This window comes from Exserohilum turcica (genome assembly GCF_000359705.1).
Source record: "Exserohilum turcica Et28A unplaced genomic scaffold SETTUscaffold_12, whole genome shotgun sequence".
Taxonomy (NCBI): Eukaryota; Fungi; Ascomycota; class Dothideomycetes; order Pleosporales; family Pleosporaceae; genus Exserohilum; species Exserohilum turcicum.
The window spans coordinates 1,113,137-1,132,617 of record NW_007359937.1 but is presented as its reverse complement, the minus strand read 5'-3'; the positions used below and the strand labels follow the sequence as shown (position 1 = coordinate 1,132,617).

Sequence of the window (19,481 nt, the reverse complement as noted above, 5' to 3'; positions counted from 1 at the left end):
TTTGGTGGGGTGCGGCGCTCGCTTGCCTGCGGCGCTCGCTTGCCACATACGTTATAGCTAAAGCTGCAATTAATCCCTATATATATGCACCTCCAAGCATCCTAGGTTGGCGCTCATATTATTATTGTTATGTTGTCTGTGTGTATGCGTGTGTGTCTCAATTGAGAAGGAGCTCACGTAGCTGTCCAAATATCTTTGCTGAAGCAGCAGTTGTCATCATCCGCGAGAGAAGGAACACCGATGAGGAAGGGAAGCATCTCAAAGAAGTGTGCGCATCCACAAGAGATATGAAGAACGTCATAGCATGTTCTTGGCCGGTGCAAGAGAAAGCCTGGCATAATGTGAAGGAGGGTTTCAGGAAGAAGCAAGCATCTGTAGACTCATGTGCTCGCGTTTGCCGCTCGACAGCTCAAGTATCTTTGGCTAACAGTGATGATGGATTGCGATGAGCGGGTACAAGGAGGGGCGCGCAGTTATGAGAGTGCAAGTTAATTAAGGCAAAATCCTGGTTAGATATTAGCGAGACTGTTACGGACATGATCAAAGGGGGCTTGATCAAATAAGCATTTCAAGCATCACAAATTAGGCAAAACGACTTTCCAGTCCATGAGATCAGTGATCGTTTACTTTTCATATGTAAAACTCCATTTCATTGTCATTGTAACGAGGCAAATCGTAATTCAGTATATACAGTTGGAAGTTTGAGGGTCCATAGCTCTCGCAGGCCACCATCGTTATCCAGTTGGTAGGGAACTCTGATTTTCATCGAATCCCTCTTGATCCCCCAGAAGCCGCGATATGAATCTACTTGCTCTCGACCATCTCGGCAGTGGCATCGCCAATCTGGTCGAGGACGGCGGAGTTGGGTCCGTTCATGGCGATGGTGAAGTTACCCTCGTAGACGTGGCTACAAAGGTCAAGTTAGTATACATGTACAGGTGGTGCAGCGGAGTGTTTGAGGAACTTACCTGTTGAGGGTCTGGGTAAGGAGAAGGAAGTGGCCTTGGGACTCAAGGGGAGTGACAATCCAGCTGGGGTCCGAGCAAGGGAAAGATTGGCCGGGCACGAAATTCTCAGCAACGCAGTTGATGCCTGCACTGTTGTCGGTGGCGTCGACGTTGAAGGAAATAATGGGGTAGCCGTTCACGCTGTTGTAGTTGAAGCCGGAAATTGTGGCATTCCTGGCGGCGGCAAGGCCAGCGAAGAGGGTAGCAGCGGCAACGGTGAACTTCATTTTGATAGTATGGTTGTTTTTGCCTGGGAAGCGAAGGTCTTGGGGTTGGACGATTAGGAATCAAAGGCTGATGTGTGGTGGTGAGACAGTGTGGGCAGCCAAGTCACCTCTTTATGTACCCATCCTCGACGTCCTTGGACTACAAGGAATATAAGCATTTGACTAAATTAAGCATTGGCGCGGCAAAGCGTCGCAACAACAAGTGTGCAAGTTATCAACTTCCCAATTCGTGGCACTGGTGCGTTGGAGTGTTTTTGTTAAAGATGTCCAAGCGTGCAGAGCGTTGAAGGGCTGTAGGGTCTTGTAGGGAAGCGGTCAAGGCGGCGGTCTACTGGGACCGTCCGTACACGTATCCTGGGCCTAGGCTAGCATGTCCCAAGGCTATGGACATGTTGTCTGTTGTATGCTGCCAGCGTAAAAAGACTGGGGCCAGTTACATCAGTGAATACGATGTGCCAGTTGGTTCTCGATAGTTCTGAGGTTACTTTGCTTTTGCTGCAATAATACTTAGCAGGAAACGACAGAAACATCACAGTTGGCCATAATCTTTCCACGTATTGCTCAGGTGCCCTAGTAAGTTTCGATATACGAGGGTAGTAAATTCCCTTTATGCAGTTGCCCGATACTGAGAGAGAGAGAGAGAGAAAGCAAATTGTTGGGAGGTAGTGTTGCATGAACAAAGACGGATCTCTATCCATAATGTTTGCACGCTACTGCGGGCTCTTTGCGGAAACGGGGAGGTGACCGAGTTTCTAAACGTGTTCCTGGATGAAAACCCACAGACTATCAACGCTAAATTTAGCCAACGCTAAATATAATTGGGGATATGAGTATTGACGGATTGGTGCCAGGGATCGCTGTTCATGCCGCTAGTGGCACAATGTTGTCGGTCACGTGTCAATGGCTCAGGACCTCAGAGCGCCCCCCTCGGCCGACTTTGTGCTGCAGCAGCATTTCTGGTGGCTCAAGGTCGAAGATGACGGCATCAGGCTTCTTCCATGCCAAAGTTCCATTATTCGACCGGCTAAATAGCAAAACGTTTGTCCGCCGACGTTACGAGGTAATAGGGCCGCCCCCTAGCCACGACCAGAGTCAGTTGGCAGACGCTGTGGTTGGTGGTGAATCTGTCTGCTATTATCATGGGGTTGCATGGACAGGTGGGCTCTAATGACCAAAACAGACCACTTGTTGACTCGTTGGCACAATGTTTTCCTGCGAGACAGAAAATGACAGGATACTGTACGCTGTACGGTTGTGGCTTGAGCGCCATTGCCGGGGCAGGGGCACGACTCCTAATCGGATGGCTGTGGAGTAAATCTCCGCCTGGTCAAGCAATGTCCAATGCAACCTCGTATACGCCCATTGGAGCTGCCATGGCCAAAGTTGCGTTTTCAAAGACGGGGGGAGTATCTGCGCGAGCGTGACATTTGCATGACATCCTGAACCCCTGACTACCGCATAAACTAAGTTTAGCGGCTTTAGTCTTTACGATGATTGTCTAGAAAAGCAGGCCATGCGAAAGCGCACAACCAAGTTGTTGAGCTGTGTGCAGCGAGTAAGCCTTCCGACTGTCGCTTTTCACTGTGACGACGGCATACTCCCAGGTACACACACCTATTAATGGAAGCCCAGAAGCCCCATATCACCTTACTTACCCCATATTGCCTGCGCCCGTAGGCAAATGACGAAATAAAGTGGATCAGTCCATCTGGGGACGGCAAACCGCGTCCATCTTGAACAGTGCGTAGCATACATATCCGCGGGAATGGCGGTGAATTTTCCAAACAATGTACAAAACAAGACACCCACACCAAAGAAAATCACTCCCTATAACTTCAAGCGTATCATGGAACTCCCTTCCAAAGTCAATTCCAAACTCCAAAACTGCAGGTAAAGCGACGTACTATACACACATGCGCATCTTACCTACGTACAGTCATGAACTGGTCTTCTCAGGGGTTTTCACAACGCCCGCTGCGTTCTCCACACCTTGTAACGACGACGGTGTACTTATTTTAGAAACTCACCCCAAATTACAGTACTACTGTATAGGACTTGCGGGCAAAAGAAAAAGCGCCGAAGGCTCCTGCTTTTTTTGACGATATCATTACAATCTAGACTTGAGGCCTTTTGTTGACCTTGGCACTTGGGTTTGCGGCCAGGGCTGACGTGATGGCTCGCAAGTGCCACGCCAATGACAGTGCTTGGAACCCGCCTTATGAGCTCAGACGAACGACATGTGTGTGTGTTTGACATGGGTCAGATGTTTGTTGTTGTCAAAGAAAAGAGAAACAAGAGGAAAAAAAATCAATTTGGTGTGGTAATATCTACGTACCTACGTGGTTGTCGAGTGCACCTCATCCTGTGCCAAACTGACTTGGACTCGCTGAGCCCACATGTGACGAGGCTCATAGCCATCCGACTCTTCGCCCGATAATACTCACGCCCCCAAGCGCCGCACTGACCCCAGTCCAAATCACTAGACTGCCATACTGCGTCGCGTACAGACCGGAGCCACCCACATTCCCCAATTTCATCAGCGCCTCACTCACAGGACCGCTGGCAACGTTGCCGACGCCTCGCCCTAGACACAAGAAGGAGAAGACCATTGAGCTTTCCATCTGGCCCGTGCTTCGCTGCACCGTTCTCAAGATGCCCGGCCATGTATTTGTGAAGCTTCCTGCAAACAGGCCATAGACGAAGCAGAAGACGAGTAGTGGCGGCAGCGAGGTGCTGAAACCCCAGACCAGGAAGACGGAAAGCACGGTGCCGACGGTGGAGATGAGGATGGCCGTCGTGACGTGTGTGCGATCTACAATAGTTCCCATAGTCACGGACCCTATAACTGCGGCAATGTTGATCATAATAACCGGCAGGGATGATATAGTGTGGTTGAAGCCCAGGGCCTTGGTGTACGTCGGTAGGTAAATGGAAGGTACAAAGAAGCCGAAACCCTGCAAGACATTGCCCAGCTGAAGAATCCAAAAGGACTTGTTCGACAAGAAAGTAAGGGTAACTCTTGTGCGGGAAGTAGCAGGGACTGGGAGGCGAGGTTTCAAGAAGAGTGCCAGGGGAAGAGTGGTGACGAAGAGCACAATTGCCCAGACGCGTAGAGCGGTGCGAAAGCCGTACTGATTTAGCAGCCATTGCAGTAGTAGAGGAATGACGACGCCTCCTAAGCCGGTCCCAGCCCACATCATGCCAAACGCAAGGCCCTTTTTCTGTACGAACCATTCGTCGAGAAAAGTGACAACGGGGCTGTATCCCACCGCCCCGCCGATACCGTAGAGGATGCCTTGGGTCACGACGAGTTGTGGTACCGTGTTACACAGGGAACTCAACCCAAGTGAGATGGACATGAGGAAGAATCCACCAAGCATGGTTGCTCTCTTGTACTGTGGCCAGCGTATCATTGAGCCGAATGTGAGGGGGGCGACCATATACAGTATGCCCATTGCTGAGGTACCAATGGCTGGAATACCAGAAGAGCCGGCAAATGGCTCGGATGCGCTGTAGTACTCCTGGAAAATACCATATGACCATGGAAACCCTGGCAACTGTTAACTACACATATTGGGCAAATGCGCGTGCTGCCAAAGGGAGACGCTGGTCTCGGTAATATCCGGAGTACTTACCCCAAACCATAAATTCGACTGCAAAAGCCGCTGCTAGCATCAACCAGGCATCTTTCCCACCATCAGTTGGTGGTAGTGAACTCTCATGTTCTGATTGTTCGTTCCATCTTGCGATGGTATCAAGTTCAGCTTGTGATAGGTTCCCCCGAGACGCAGGTGTAGTTATGAAATCTAATTCAGATGTTGCCATGTTGCTATGAGAGTGCAGAATGTACTCAAAGCTGCGAACTAGAAGAGTCACTTGCTCATGGCAAAGAAACACCCTTATACATAGATGATATCAGTTGGCATATTATACTTATTGTTCCCGCCCAGCATTCGATAGAAATGGCAAGTTTTCCCATCAAGGTTTGTCGAATTGCGTAGCTGTCCAGTCTACACCATATCTAGTGCATTGAACTTTGCACCCAGAAACAGAAATCAGATCCATTGACCAAAAGCGGGGTCATGACTGCAGTGGTCGAAACGTGACCGTTGAGTGTCGATGCGTGTCTAAGATCGAGGTCTGGAACCATTTCGGAATGAGCCAGGCGACCTTTGGCACTCCGAGGTGCAGCAATACCGAACAATCATACTGGACATGCTGTATGTGCAAATTGAATATCTAAAAAATCGGGGTTTGTTACAATAGCGATGCAGAGCTTGCGGCCGGTGAAAAATGAATGTGAAATAGACAAGAATGTATGTTGATGGCATAAGAACATGGGGTGCTTGACAAGCCTACATAACTCCGGCGCTAGCTCTGCTCAATTCCGACGACATCCCCTCTTTTGTCGCTTATCGATATGCAGCATCAGCACAACCCGCCCTCCTCCAAAGAAGATGGAGCCAAACTGTTTCTGATTGATCCAGCAGAAACCCCTCCTTTCAACTGTGTGCCTCATCGTCATGTGTGAAGTTTAAACCCCATGGTGATTCAAGTGTCCTTTGTCATATTCAAGAAACCTAAATCAGCAATGAACGTGTGGAATATATGGCCGGGGGTGACCCTGACTAAACTGAGATAAGGCCTGTAGAACTGGTGTATACATGGAATGTGAAACCTCCCGTTTCATGATTGTCATGACTATTATGACATCCTCTCCTGATTTGACTTTACCCTATTTGCTGGCATTGGCAGCCGTATTGACTCTTATTCATGTGTAAATAAGCTGAGATCTTGCTGACCAGACGGCCGATGTCAGCGCCGAGATTAATATAAGAAACACAATTAAAAGCCACCGAAACAAGCCGCGGACACGACAATGCTTATCTTCAGGACATGCAACATGAATAATTACATGGTCCGTCTCCGTCTTTTTAAAGTCTCAGTTTCGCGGGGCTTTCCAGAGAACCTGTCTTCCGCATGCTTCTTTACTTACATGTCTCTTTGATCTTTTGCCACTGCATAGAATGGCTGCACTGCTGCTCAATACGAGTTTAGAATTAAACGCTTACTGACTCACCGCCGCCGATCATAGAATGCGTCTAAATCGAGGACAAAAAGAAAGGTGAAAACAGCAGAATCCCCGATAAATCAGAAATTGGGAGTGAGCCTTGCACACACTGTGATACTTGGATCACCTTTGTAGAGCATAGTGGCGGCCTATATATTTCGGAGACCAGGGCCGCTCATTCTTGAACCATTCATGTTTTCAGGCAAGCGCGCTGTGTCGAGTAGTTAATGTTGATGGCTAAAATAGCCTAATGGTTGGCTGCAGAGCCCTAGGTCAGGTTGGTTGTGACTTTGGGTAAAGTAGCGCCTTGGACACAACGCCTGCGCTCACATATAGGCACGCACGGGTCTTCGGAGTGAAAGGCTCTTCTAGTCGACGCACGGTATATGCCCATTTTTTGTGGCAGAATCGAGTCTGTCATCAAGGCGATGTCTGCGCTTTAGCCATAGCTGACCACTGAGATGTCCACTAACGTGTGCAGACACTGGCTCTTTAAAGGCGCGTCTCTGTTCTGCTTACACGCAAGTGGGAGATTAATACATCAGCAACCCATGCCACCGAGTTACATGGTTAACTGCTTCGGTGGAGCGTCACCACAACTTTACTCTCCTGCGCAAGCGTTAGCTCCTCAAGGTGATGAAGCAGTCGTAAACTGAGGATATTTGAGCCGTTGGACGTGGGATGTGGTGAACAGATTGCCATATAACCATGAATTCGTACGCGAGCTTACAAATGCTCTGTGTCAATCAACACTTACGTGGACCCGCCTGTCTACATACTTGAATCAAAAAATGAAGCGCAACTTAAACGAAGCATTTGGCCAATGTGCTAGAAGAAAATGACCGGATCAGCTTGCAGTTGGCTGAGCCCGGGTAAAGAGTCATGTATGACAGTACAAAAGATATCGTGTGACGCTGGCGGATCGTCCTGCTTATCCGTCAAAGGCGTAAGCCGCACGTTGCGCACCTGATTTTTGGCTTCTGGACTCAGATGGCGAATGAAATCCAGAACAGGCAGATAGTTGAACGCATAAAAATGAAACTGATTCTCAGAATACAGCACTGAAAGGCATTCGTGGTAGATGAGCCGGTTCGTCCGTAGAATGTCGAGCGTAAGATGCTGATCGGGGTGCGGACGGCAGATCTTGTTCCACTTTCTGCTTATGGACCTCGAGTCGCAATCGGTGTATAAGATGAAGCGCTTGTTTGACGATGGCAAAACATATCTGAAGATCTCTCTCCGGATTTCGGATGGAATGCGAAGCAATGGAGGGTAGTTGTCCAAAGGCGAGATTGTCTCTGGTATAGATAATTGCTTTTCTACAGACTCTCTTGAAGGACGTGCCAAGCGCCGTAAGCGGATGTCGTCCGTCGGCCGCGGTGTTGGTGCCATCTGCACACCTGTTAGCACTCTTATTGGGAGCCGTCTCTACCAGACAATCGGACCTTTTTAGCAGATGTCTTGGCCGGCATACTTGTGCTGATGTTGTCCACGAGCAACCGCTTTCAGGAGCAGCTGAGACAAAAGCAGATTCAGATCTAGATTCCGATCGCATTCATGAATCGAAAAAGCGGTCACGAGGTCACGAGGGGCCGTTGATAATGTCACTACAGAGCAGGGCAGCAATCGGATGCGTACACTGTGACGATATCTCAACAGGGTAGCGAAGGTCTTCCGGGAAAAGGGACGGCAGCCGGCGAAGTCGTGGTACAATGCATGGAAGGACGGTAGAAGGTTGGAGGGAAGTTGGTCGGAGGCAGGCTGCGCACGGTCCGACGGTCTTGGCGAAAAGAGACGTGCCCTGGAAAATTCATGGGACGCGTCTGCGGGGGACCAACTTCCAGGTGCGCATAGCTCGACCGGACCCCTCACACACAACACTGCCAGCTTTGTTCGAGTTGCAGAGCGTTCAACGGCCTCCTTTTTAGTTTTTTGCATTTCCAAATTCCGTCAACATGTCGTTCGGCGGCCAGACGCCCACGATTGTGGTGCTGCGGGAGGGTAGGTGCCTTGCAACTTTTTGTACAGGATCCGCTGACAATTGCAGGCACCGATCAGTCTCAGGGCCGGGGACAAGTCGTCTCAAACATCAACGCCTGCCTTGCTGTGCAGGCAACGATCAAGGGGACATTGGGTCCTTATGGCGGTGACCTGCTCATGGTCGATGAGAATGGCAGGCAGACAATCACAAATGACGGTGCCACAGTCATGAAGGTAGACTAAGAGCTGGAAGCCTCGCTTGGAAGCCACGTCTAATTCGTGTACAGCTCCTCGACATCGTTCACCCTGCCGCCCGCGTTCTCACCGACATTGCACGATCGCAAGACGCCGAAGTTGGCGATGGCACCACGTCCGTTGTTGTGTTGGCAGGAGAGATTCTCAAGGAGATCAAGGACTTTGTCGAGCAAGGAGTCAGCAGTCAGACCATCATCAAGGGCCTGCGGAGAGCGTCCAACCTCGCCGTCAACAAGATTATGGAAATCGCCGTCGACACGGCCGAGGGCAACCAGCGGGATACGCTTCAAAAGCTGGCCGCCACCGCCATGAGCAGCAAGCTGATCCACAGGAACGCCGAATTCTTCACAAAGATGGTGGTGGACGCAGTGCTCTCGCTCGACCAGGAGGAGCTGAACGAGAAGCTCATTGGAATCAAGAAGATTACTGGTGGAGCGCTCCAGGACTCTCTCTTCGTCAACGGTGTCGCTTTCAAGAAGACGTTTGCGTACGCCGGTTTCGAGCAGCAACCGAAGAAGTTCAAGCAGCCCAAGATTGTGTGCCTCAACGTCGAGCTCGAGCTCAAGAGCGAAAAGGACAATGCCGAGGTACGGGTGGAGCAGGTCTCGGAATACCAGGCGATTGTGGATGCGGAATGGCAGATTATTTACAACAAGATGGAGGCACTCTACAAGACAGGCGCCAAGGTTGTGCTCAGCAAGCTGCCTATTGGTGACTTGGCGACACAGTACTTTGCGGACCGCGATATCTTCTGCGCTGGACGAGTAGCGGCTGACGACCTCGATCGCGTATGCCGAGCAACAGGCGCGAGCATTCAGTCGACGTGCTCTGACATCCAGGCCAAGCACCTCGGAACCTGCGAATCGTTCGAAGAGCGCCAGATTGGTGGGGAGCGGTTCAACTTCTTCGAGGGGTGCCCCGAGGCCAAGACGTGCACACTGGTGCTCCGAGGTGGCGCAGAACAGTTTATTGCCGAGGTGGAGCGAAGTTTACACGACGCCATCATGATTGTCAAGCGCGCCATCAAGAACAGGAATATCGTTGCGGGCGGTGGAGCGGTGGAGATGGAAATCTCGTCATTCCTGCACAACTATGCCGACAGCAACATTCCGCACAAGCAGCAACCTATCATCAAGGCGTTTGCAAAGGCGCTCGAGGTGATTCCCAGGCAACTGTGCGACAATGCGGGTGTGGACGCAACGGACATCCTCAACCGACTGCGCGTGGAGCACAAGAAGGGCAACATCTGGGCGGGTGTCGACTTTACCACGGAGAGCATAGCGGACAACATGGAGAGGTTCGTGTGGGAGCCGAGTCTGGTCAAGGTCAATGCTCTGCAGGCAGCGACGGAGGCGGCGTGCCTGATTCTGAGCGTTGACGAGACGATAAGTATGCAGCGTGTTGGCCATATTGCAAGAGACGCGTTACTGACGGATGTGTGCAGAGAACCAAGAGTCACAGCAGCCACAAGCACCCAACAAGCCGCTGCCCCCTGGCGCAGCACAACGGGCGCTGGGCGGGGGTGGTCGAGGACGCGGCCGCGGCATGCCCAGGCGGTAAAGAGTCGAGGGTGAGGGGAAAGAGACAATGTATACCATGATAGAGAAAGGCCTTGGCTTTGCCGCCATCAAGCCCAGCTGTCTATGAATAATACGATAAAGAGACGACCCAAAAGACGATGCCTCTCGTATTACGCTTGTGATTATGTCTAAACCTTTACATGGCTGAAGATCTAAGTTAGCCCAGTGATTGGAACTGAAAAAGTGTTTATGTATAAAACGAAATGATGCAGTGTCTAATTAGGTAGGGTATGTGGAGACAGATGCTCAGTAGTCCTTGATGCCCCTCTCTTCCCAAGCCATGCCATAGCTCTTGACTCTGCTAAAGTAAAACGCACGATCGTTCTTGAGGGCAAACTCGGCCCAATCATCAGTAAGGACATTGTAGCTCCAGTAGCCCTGCCAGACGAGCTTGTTATTCTTCGAGCTGCGGCCCGCGTTGCCGAGCGTAAGCGCCATTTTGTAAATGTACTTTGGGGTAGCGCCAGGCGTCTCGATGTGCAGGGTTCCTTCTTTTTCCCCTATAGGCTCGTCGTCGTCGGAGGCGGTAACAGTAGGCGAAGAAGGGACTTGGGGGCCGCTGAGGCGCCATCGGCCGAGAACGGCGTCTTTCATGGCGGCCGTGGGGAGGTTGTGGTGGTTTTTGTGCAAGTGCTCAATGTACAGGTAGGGAACTACGTCTGCGGGCTCGGTCGTGGTCAGCAGCGAGATGCAGGTTCCGTCGCGGAGGAAGCGCAGGTAGCGGAAGTAGGTGACGATGTGGATGGGCGAGTTCCACGTCGAGGTTGTGGGCTGCGCCTGGCCGGGGCGCGCGTAGTTGACCGTGCTGATGTAGCAGCCGTTGAAGCGGATGCGTGGGCGCTGTCGAAATAGCGTGCGGTATGTGGGATAGGGCGTGGGGACCAGCAGCTGGGTGAGGGCTACGGGCGAGGGAGGCTCGACGGCAGCGAGCTGGTCCATGTCGTCTGAGTCGGAGAGATCGAGGTTGGCGGTGCCCAGAAGGAGGCTTTCGTCGTCTTGGAGCGGCTTGCCGCCAATACCACAGGTCCATGTGTAGTGCATGGCTGCGAAGCCGTACTCGTTTCCTAGGGCTAGGCGCTTCCAGACTCGCTCTTCGGTCGTGACCAGGTATGCGAGGCGTTTGCATACTTGAGACAAGCGGACGAAGGAGGCTACGTCTTGCACGGCGAGCTGCTCTAGGATTTCGACTAGGATTTCCTCGGGAAGGCTGGCAATGGGACATGGTGGCGCGGGGCTGAGGTCTGTTGGGGCGGGCTGACCGAGAATAGACGTCTTGGAGTATTCACTGATCAGCGTCTGCAGCGAGGAGGACAGGCCATGCAGGGAGTGGTGGGCGGCATTAGGTACTGTGTCCGGGGCATTGGAGGGATTGGGGTCCTGGGGTTTAGGTGCGGGTGCGGGTGCAGATGCCGATGCCGATGCCGATGCCGCTGCTTGCTGTGCTTTGAGTTTCTTGAAGTAGGATGGGGGAAAGTGCTTTGCTTTGTATGTTTCTTGCACTCTCGAGTCGAGCTATCCGAGGTCAGACGAGTATGTCAAGGTACAGTGACGCATATTCAACGCACCTTGAAAGCTTTCCGGTACAGGTCCACACTGTCGCCCAGGCGGCCCTGGCTCTCTCTTTCTACGGCCTTTTCGTAATGCTCGAGGGCAGACTGGGGTTCTTGGCCCTGGGCGAGGGCGGCAGCTGTCTGGGCGCTGGTCTCGTCCAGTCTCCGGCCATGTTGCTTTTCGCCAAGATCAGGGTATATGTAAGAAGACACCTCGTCGCCGCCCTCGAGACTCAGTTTCCGGGCATGGCCATGGGGGTGTGAATGTGGTGCATGGGCTTTGGCTGCATGGTGTCTGCTGGAAGATGCGGTGGCGGCGGCCTTTGATGGGCCAGCGGATGAAGCCGGGGCCTTTGCCTTTGAGCGGGCCGTGACCTCCTCTCTCCACTTCTGGCGGAAGGATTCCAGCTCGGCCTCGGTGTTTGGGGCGGGGGGCGTATGTGTAGGGCGGTCCATGGTGTGTGTAGTCGTAGGTACTCTGGGCAGGGCGGAGGTAGGCAGCGGCTAGCAGCGGTAAATCCGAGGCGGCACGTGGTCACGGGAAAAGCAGGGCAGGGCAGGGCGGGGACGGTCCGGAGCGCTGGATATCTGTGTCGGATGTATGTAGACAGCGGCACGTGTATTTAACAGCACCCGGGCAGCGGGCGTTGGCGCCGGAAACACACCGGGTCAGGCTGGCAGCAGCTGTGAGAGTGAATGCAAGGGCGCACGCGCAAGAAGGGCGTCGACGTCTGCGGTGCAAATGCAGCCAATTGCGCTGACAGACGCCACCGAGGCGCCATCTGATAAGCAGCAACGCCCTTTGCAGCGCCAGCCAATGGCGGCGCGGGGGCGCGGCGCAACCATGACGCGCCAAAAGCCTGCAGTGCCGCCCGCCGATAATTATTCAGTCTGCAAGCGTCAAAGCGCCGCCCTCGCCATCGTCACCACTTGCTCGCCGCCATCAGCGCTCCCACTCCCACTCTCGCATCGCCCACTATGCACTCGCGGCCCCTTCCCCATCGCCGGGCTTAGCACCCGCAAACCCACTCACCCGCCCTCGCATCCTCGCACATCACTCCCACTCCCGCTCTCTTCCACTCCACCACCACTATCAACATCACCACCACCACCATGGCCACGGCCACTGCGCGCGCCCAAGAGGCCGACGCCGATCCCGCCAGCGACGTCTCGCTCGGCCAGAAGATGCTGTCTGCCGTCTCGGGCAGCCTGCTCACCTCTCTACTAGGTATGTCGTCTGTCTTGCCGTGTTCCCCGCCCTCGCCCTGCACACTCGGGTACTCGTCGTCGCCTCCCACATGCCATTCTGACTCCCACAGTCACTCCGCTCGATGTCGTCCGCGTACGGTTACAGTCGCAGGAGTCGGTTTCAACCGCCCCGTCACGGCAATCCCCCGCCACTGGCTCAACACTGGCTCAATTCCGCCATGTGCCTCCCAATCTCGGCATATCGGCGTGCTGTCGCGAAGTTTTCTGGATGAACAACAAGGCGCCCTTCTGCGTAGCAGGCCCGACCATGGCACCCATCAACCCCGCAGACCTCAACTGCGCCGTAGAAGAGGTGGAGCGCAGAACCATCAACAGTACTTGGGACGGATTGCGCAAGATCGCCCAGAACGAAGGGCCGCGCACGCTCTGGCGGGGCCTATCTCCCACGCTGGTCATGACGGTCCCAGCCAACGTCATCTACTTTGCCGGATACGATTGGCTGCGCACAGCCAATGCATCACCATTACGGCAGAACATTGCTGATCCATACATACCCCTCGTGGCCGGCGCGACTGCCCGCGTACTCGCTGCCATCGCCGTCAGCCCCATTGAAATGTTCCGCACCAGAATGCAGGCTGCCCATCACCCGGCCTCGGCGGCTGGCCATTTCCGCGAAACACTGGACGGCCTCCGGACCATGGTTGCCGACCAAGGTGTCTTAAGTTTGTGGAGAGGCCTCACATTGACCCTTTGGCGCGACGTGCCCTTTTCCGCCATCTACTGGTGGGGCTACGAAACCACACGCAACGCCTTGACAGATCAACGAGGAAGGAGGCAGGCAAGAGATGGCGGCTTTGAATTCCGCATGGGTCGCGGCGAGCAAATGACACAGAGACGAAGCCGGTCCAGGAGCCAGGAAAACCACCGCGATACCTTGGTTGATAGCTTCGTCGCTGGTGCCGCATCAGGAGCAGTCGCTGCGTTTGTCACTACGCCGTTTGACGTGGGCAAGACACGACAGCAAGTTGTGCGCCACGTGGGTGACGCTGCACGCGACGCTGCCAGGTCCACACGCCCAGAGGACAAGTCTATACCACGCTTCCTGATGCACATCTACCATGAGCAAGGCATGCCTGGGCTATTCAAGGGCTGGGCTGCCCGGTGCTTGAAGATCGCCCCAGCCTGTGCCATCATGATCAGCTGCTACGAATTCAGCAAGAAGATAGCCCTCGACATGAACGAACGAAGAGAACACGAACGACACCAAGCTTGAGCCCGGCCTTGCGCTGTTGTATACACACCCACGGCTCATGTAATTACTTTGACATTTCACGGCGGCGTATGGAGGCATGGCGGATCAACCCCCTCTCGGTTGCATTAACGGCGTTTGTCGCAAAAGGGGCGACTTGTACTATGACAAAAAAGTTCCGGTCAATGTCTACGGACATGTGACTTGTATTATGAGGTGGTATTGTAGAAATTACGACTTTTGGTTTTGCTTCACAGTGCCTTTCTATTTGAGATCCTCCAAGAATTTCATGAACGCCTGCTGACACTTTTCTGCTTGTGTGACATAGATTTCATGCCCGGGCCCATCAATCAGCACCAGTCGACTTCCTTCAATTATCTGCTTCAAGTCTTCCATATCTGAGGTCTTGACAGCTGCGCTTTGCGTTGGACTCAGTATCAGGGTTGGCACTTTGATCTTCTCCAGCCAAGACCGAGTGTCCAGCGTCGATAAGAACTCGGCGTACTGCGCCAGCCCCTCGCCATCGCTGACGGCCACCTGCTCCAGGTACCACGGCAGATAATCAGGATCGGAAATTGGAATCGTTCCAGGTATGCGCGCGAGTGCTTCTGTCCATCCCCGCGACCCCAGCTGACGACACGCTGTTGGCCAGTCTTTCTCGTCAAATGCAAAGAGGCGGAGAGCTGGAGGGGGGAGATGTGTGGGCGTTGAACATATAGTCAAGCTCAGGAGTCGCTCTGGAAACTGAGCCGCCAGTATTTCGCCCAGCATTCCGCCTGTTGACTCGCCCAGGAAGTGCACTTTTTCGATTCCCAACTGGTCCAGCGTATCTACAATCTCTCCCAGTATGGTATCCACATCATAATTGTACTCGCTTTCCTGTCTTGCACCGTTTTGGTCGTTCTCCGCACTTCCTGGTGGCTTTGGAGCCGGATAGCTGGAATACCCATGACCCCTCAGGTCTCTCCTTACAACGCGGTACTTCCGGGCCAACACAGGGATCCAGTGGTACCAGAATGCAGCATGTCGGCCAAAACCATGCTGGATCAAGATTGTCTCTCGCGGCTTCCAGGGATCGGTAAAGTCATCGAGAATGTAGTGGGACCGCTGGCCATTGGCATGAACCACAAAGGTTCTACCAGACAGATGGCGCTCAAGTGGCATTGGTTTGTTAGTGATGACGCTGCTTCGACAATGCGCCTTGGTGGCCGACAATAGAGTTTTGATTGCTCCTAGCGTAGCAAAGAGTACCTCCGACTCGATGAGTCTCCTCAGATGAACAGTCTAGAGCGTCCATGCGCTAGGATGCTGCTCCACGCGTTTGTGGGGCAATGCGGGGAAGCTGCAGGGGTTGGGCATGGCCTGCGTGTACCCCAACTGTAATCCAGCTGAAACGGCCTCATGGTCTTGTCAACGAGGGGAAGTCTGAACCAAATGCCGGAGTTTCCGAGTAGGAGGTCAGAACATCAATCGAGAGCTTCAAGCAGATCCAAATTCACACTTTGATATCTGGACTCTGCGCCAACGTATTCATCAGTCCTACGCAATGGTGTTCTTGAACCTCGTCGAGAATGTGTGGAGGCAGGCGCTGTATCTAAAACTCTTAGCATTCGTTGCTGCGTCGATAGTAGCCCTTTTGGCCGCCTACTTCATCATTGTCCCAAATGTCATCAAGGTACCATGCCCATCCTCTAGATTCAACATCAACTAACCAGCTTCAAACAGGATCCACGACGTCGAAATCTCCCACCTGGACCCAAAGGCCTTCCATTCATCGGTTCCCTTCTTGAATTTGCTGACACCGAAGTCGTACGCGCCAAGGTCATTGCCTGGCGCCAGCAATATGGCGATGTATTCTATACCAAAATAGGAGGCACAGATTACATCTGGCTGTCATCCCCTAAAGCCGTCAAAGACCTCATGGATAGAAAATCTGGCATCTACTCCTCGCGCGCCCCCTCCCCTCTAGCCCAGGACGTTGCCTCAGCAGGTCGCCGCCAACTCTTCATGCCATACGGCCCACGCTGGCGCAGCATCCGGAAACACAGCCACACGCTGCTGAATCTGGCAACCAGCACCAAGTACGAAGGCATCCAAGACTTTGAAAGCAAAGTGCTTCTCAAAGAGCTACTCCAGGATCCGGACGACTTCATCTCCATCAACCGCCGGTACTCGGCCAGCGTCATCATGCAAGTGACATATGGGTACCGGATCCCGAGCTTCGACGACGAGCTCATCAAGCGCATCTACGGGGTCCTCGGCCGCTTCACCGAAATGACTGCACTCGGCGCGTGGGCCATTGAGTCGTTTCCGTCGCTCACGTGGCTCCCGCAGATGCTGCTGGGCAACTGGAAGACGCATGGCCGCCGCATCTTCGAGCAAGACAGCGCCGTCTACCTGAATCTCTGGAACCGGCTGAAGCGCGAGACGGATGCCGGCACCGCCAAACCCTGCTTCACACGCACCTTTTACCTCAACAACCCGGAGAAGGCGGGCATCGATGACCTCGCCGCCGCGTATACATACGGTGGTCTCATCGAAGCCGGCTCCGAGACTACGGCGACAACGCTCAACAACTTTGTGCTGTGTATGCTGCTGTTTCCAGAGGTGCAGGCGAGGGCCCAGCAGGAAATCGATGCTGTTGTGGGATCTGGACGCCTCCCTACGTGGGGCGACGAGCAGAATCTCCCCTATGTGCGCAGTGTCATCAAGGAGGTTCTTAGGTGGAGGCCAGTCAACAAATTTGGCATGCCGCATGCCAGTACGGAAGATGATTGGTACGAGGGCTATTTTATCCCCAAGGGGAGTGTAGTCGTGTTGAACTGGTGGTGAGTTTTCTTCTCTGACCCTTGCATCCTCTATCTCCCTTCTTTCCCCTTCATCCTCTGTTCTACCAGCCGAGCACCTTCTCACGTACCAATCTACGCAGGGCCATCCACAACGACCCCAAACGCTGGTCCAACCCCTCCTCCTTCGACCCCTCACGCTACCTCAACCACACCGAATCTGCCGCCCACTACATGACGGTCACAGACCCCTACGAGCGCGACCACTTCTCGTACGGCGCCGGTCGCCGCGCCTGTCCCGGCGTCCACGTCGCCGAGCGCTCGCTCTTCATCAACATCTCCCGCGTCCTGTGGGGTTTTTCAATCGCAAAGAAGAAGGATAAGAATGGCATTGAGATTCCTGTTTCTGATAAGATGGTACCGGGGTTCTTCAGCGTCCCGGATACTTTTGAATGCGATATCCAGCCTAGAAGCGAGATGCATGTAAAGGTGATTCGGGGGGAAAGCGACAAGGCGGAGAAGTATGGTGTGGACTTGTGGTAGCGAAGCGCGATGATTGTACGGATTGGGAAATGACTTGGTGGCGTGGGCGTTATCAAGGGGAGGTATTACTTGTAGGTGTATGTTGTGGTTGATTGCAATATCCCCATATACGTGGTTAGTTATGTCACTGGAAATTCACGGCTCTACTATGTTGAGCTACAAAAAAGCAATAAGTAAGTAGATACACTATCAGGCCTAAGCAGTAGTAAAACTACTAAATATTCATCCACTTCTATCCAACATGATGCCCTAAGCCTTCACTGCACTTTGATATATACATCAACCCACACACACACACCTCCACATGCACAACACATCCCCATATTCCCACACACACACACACACACAACACTAAAAGTCCTACCTACAACTTCGCATCATACCCCTCCCTCTTGGGCGGCTCCTGGTAGCCCAAATCCCAAATCCTACCACTCTGCGTCCCAATCCAGCGCTGACTCTCATTCGGAAAATCCACCTGTTCTCTGAAAAACAAGCTGTCCTGCGACAACTCGACCGCCTGGCCCGTTATTTTCGGATCATCTAGGAATGCGTCGATGGCTTTCGTGACGGTGGATAAAGGGGTAATGTGTTCCTTGGGCCAGCGCGCGGCGATGGCAGGGGGACAGAGGTTGGTGGGGATGAAGGCGGGGCAGATTGCGTTGATGGAGATGTCGTCGGATGTGAAGTTTGGGGCGCTGGCGCGTACGAAGCCGATGACGGCGTATTTGCTGGCGGTGTACTGTGGGCATTGGGGCATGGCGCTGGGGGTTTTTTTTTGATGTTAGCTTGAAGTTATATCCCTTTGAAGATGTCTTCTTCTTCTTCTTCCCTCCAAAAGACCAGGAAATACAAGTACTTGGAAATACAATCAAACTTACTACAACCCCGCCGCACTACTCGTAGCCAAAAACCAGCCCCTCCCACCGCCCGCCTGCTTGCTGCGCCGGACATAATACTTGAAGAGCCAGAGGCCTTGAATCACAGCCTCAAGATTGACCTCCAATGTCTTTGTATTGAGTTTGCGCAGCAATCCCTCATCATCCAGCTCTTCTTTCTCCATGGGCTCGAAGATATTCTGGCGATCGTCAATGCCGGCATTCGCGTGGCAGAAATCAAGCCGGTTGCCGCCCCATTCGTACGCGCGCTTGAAGAGCCGTGCTTGCGAGGCATAGGATGACACGTCTGTGAGATGGAAGAGAGCATCCGGGCCCAGGGTAAGTGCTACGCGCTCGCCTGCGGACGCGTTCATGTCCGCGATGACGACTTTGAAGCCGCGTTTGTACAGATGCGTGGCGGTGGCTTCGCCGATGCCGGAGGCGCCGCCTGTTACGATGGCGACGGGCTTGGACATGGTGGTTGCTGGCGTGCGGCGCAGTGATGTGTGGTTGGGGAAGTAAGTTCCAGAGGGAATTCGACGACTTTGGAGAGAGAGAGAGAGAGAGAGAAATCCAGGATACTATGTTTTTATCAGTATCGAAGGGTTGTTACTTGACCAATATCCAAACTTCTGTTGTGTTTCTCTCTTGAAGTATTTTCCCTTCTTTTTCTCAACTCTTTTGAACCTTGGGGGAAGAAACTAGTTACTTATGCTCAAATCAATCAAGAAAGGCAAAAGAGGAAGTCAAAAAAAAGGGAAACGAAAAATCTAAAAATCCGATCCCTCCACAGTACTTTATAAAACCCCCTCAAAAATAAATGAAAGCCACGATGGGGAAATAAGTACTACCCCCCCCCCCCCGGAATTGCCGGGGAAAGACCCCGCGTCACACCTATTCCCCCAAATCCTTCTTCTTCGGCTTCCGCCTGCCGTGCCGTGCAACAAAAAGAACAAGGTTTCCGTTGGAAAGAAAGGAAAAAATGTGCTTGGTAACAACTTAGTCAACCATCCCCCCCCCCGCTCCAGCTCGAGAACAACTAACAGGAACCGCATGATTGTAGCGACAAGTCAACACACACACACATACACATCTGCCGATTGGATAGCTGTCCCTTCCCACTTCCCACATGTACTGCAACCCCACTCG

General features: G+C 53.1%; 9 protein-coding genes across 9 annotated transcripts; 3 read left to right on the top strand and 6 right to left on the bottom strand.

Moving 5' to 3' along the window:
* Nucleotides 1-804: 804 nt before the first annotated feature.
* Nucleotides 805-1,234, bottom strand: SETTUDRAFT_104851 (uncharacterized protein; the record flags this gene model as incomplete). Its single annotated transcript, XM_008024529.1, has 2 exons — nucleotides 805-907; nucleotides 969-1,234. 2 exons carry the CDS (start codon nucleotides 1,232-1,234, stop codon nucleotides 805-807), a joined length of 369 nt encoding a protein of 122 aa, XP_008022720.1.
* Nucleotides 1,235-3,642: 2,408 nt separating this feature from the next.
* SETTUDRAFT_37443 (uncharacterized protein) lies at nucleotides 3,643-5,059 on the bottom strand (the record flags this gene model as incomplete). The annotated part of the gene is made up of 2 exons (XM_008024284.1): nucleotides 3,643-4,784; nucleotides 4,870-5,059. The coding sequence occupies 2 exons, from the start codon at nucleotides 5,057-5,059 to the stop codon at nucleotides 3,643-3,645; spliced, it is 1,332 nt and encodes a 443-aa protein (XP_008022475.1).
* A 2,048-nt stretch (nucleotides 5,060-7,107) lies between these two features.
* On the bottom strand, nucleotides 7,108-8,010 carry SETTUDRAFT_167554 (uncharacterized protein). Its single transcript, XM_008024528.1, has 2 exons — nucleotides 7,751-8,010; nucleotides 7,108-7,697 (listed from the first exon to the last, which is right to left on the bottom strand). Exons 1-2 carry the CDS (start codon nucleotides 7,775-7,777, stop codon nucleotides 7,134-7,136), a joined length of 591 nt encoding a protein of 196 aa, XP_008022719.1. The 5' UTR covers nucleotides 7,778-8,010; the 3' UTR covers nucleotides 7,108-7,133.
* A 162-nt stretch (nucleotides 8,011-8,172) lies between these two features.
* SETTUDRAFT_167553 (uncharacterized protein) lies at nucleotides 8,173-10,208 on the top strand. The gene is made up of 4 exons (XM_008024527.1): nucleotides 8,173-8,306; nucleotides 8,353-8,519; nucleotides 8,573-9,929; nucleotides 9,985-10,208. Exons 1-4 carry the CDS (start codon nucleotides 8,261-8,263, stop codon nucleotides 10,098-10,100), a joined length of 1,686 nt encoding a protein of 561 aa, XP_008022718.1. The 5' UTR covers nucleotides 8,173-8,260; the 3' UTR covers nucleotides 10,101-10,208.
* A 120-nt stretch (nucleotides 10,209-10,328) lies between these two features.
* On the bottom strand, nucleotides 10,329-12,141 carry SETTUDRAFT_127210 (uncharacterized protein). The gene is made up of 2 exons (XM_008024526.1): nucleotides 11,686-12,141; nucleotides 10,329-11,632 (listed from the first exon to the last, which is right to left on the bottom strand). Exons 1-2 carry the CDS (start codon nucleotides 12,124-12,126, stop codon nucleotides 10,367-10,369), a joined length of 1,707 nt encoding a protein of 568 aa, XP_008022717.1. The 5' UTR covers nucleotides 12,127-12,141; the 3' UTR covers nucleotides 10,329-10,366.
* A 642-nt stretch (nucleotides 12,142-12,783) lies between these two features.
* SETTUDRAFT_183126 (uncharacterized protein) lies at nucleotides 12,784-14,372 on the top strand (the record flags this gene model as incomplete). The annotated part of the gene is made up of 2 exons (XM_008024525.1): nucleotides 12,784-12,898; nucleotides 12,990-14,372. The coding sequence occupies 2 exons, from the start codon at nucleotides 12,784-12,786 to the stop codon at nucleotides 14,150-14,152; spliced, it is 1,278 nt and encodes a 425-aa protein (XP_008022716.1). The 3' UTR covers nucleotides 14,153-14,372.
* A 20-nt stretch (nucleotides 14,373-14,392) lies between these two features.
* On the bottom strand, nucleotides 14,393-15,292 carry SETTUDRAFT_104076 (uncharacterized protein; the record flags this gene model as incomplete). The annotated part of the gene is made up of 1 exon (XM_008024524.1): nucleotides 14,393-15,292. One exon carries the CDS (start codon nucleotides 15,290-15,292, stop codon nucleotides 14,393-14,395), a length of 900 nt encoding a protein of 299 aa, XP_008022715.1.
* A 382-nt stretch (nucleotides 15,293-15,674) lies between these two features.
* Nucleotides 15,675-17,457, top strand: SETTUDRAFT_37438 (uncharacterized protein; the record flags this gene model as incomplete). Its single annotated transcript, XM_008024283.1, has 3 exons — nucleotides 15,675-15,803; nucleotides 15,854-16,956; nucleotides 17,058-17,457. The coding sequence occupies 3 exons, from the start codon at nucleotides 15,675-15,677 to the stop codon at nucleotides 17,455-17,457; spliced, it is 1,632 nt and encodes a 543-aa protein (XP_008022474.1).
* A 364-nt stretch (nucleotides 17,458-17,821) lies between these two features.
* Nucleotides 17,822-18,811, bottom strand: SETTUDRAFT_146954 (uncharacterized protein; the record flags this gene model as incomplete). The annotated part of the gene is made up of 2 exons (XM_008024523.1): nucleotides 17,822-18,218; nucleotides 18,336-18,811. The coding sequence occupies 2 exons, from the start codon at nucleotides 18,806-18,808 to the stop codon at nucleotides 17,822-17,824; spliced, it is 870 nt and encodes a 289-aa protein (XP_008022714.1).
* Nucleotides 18,812-19,481: the final 670 nt, after the last annotated feature.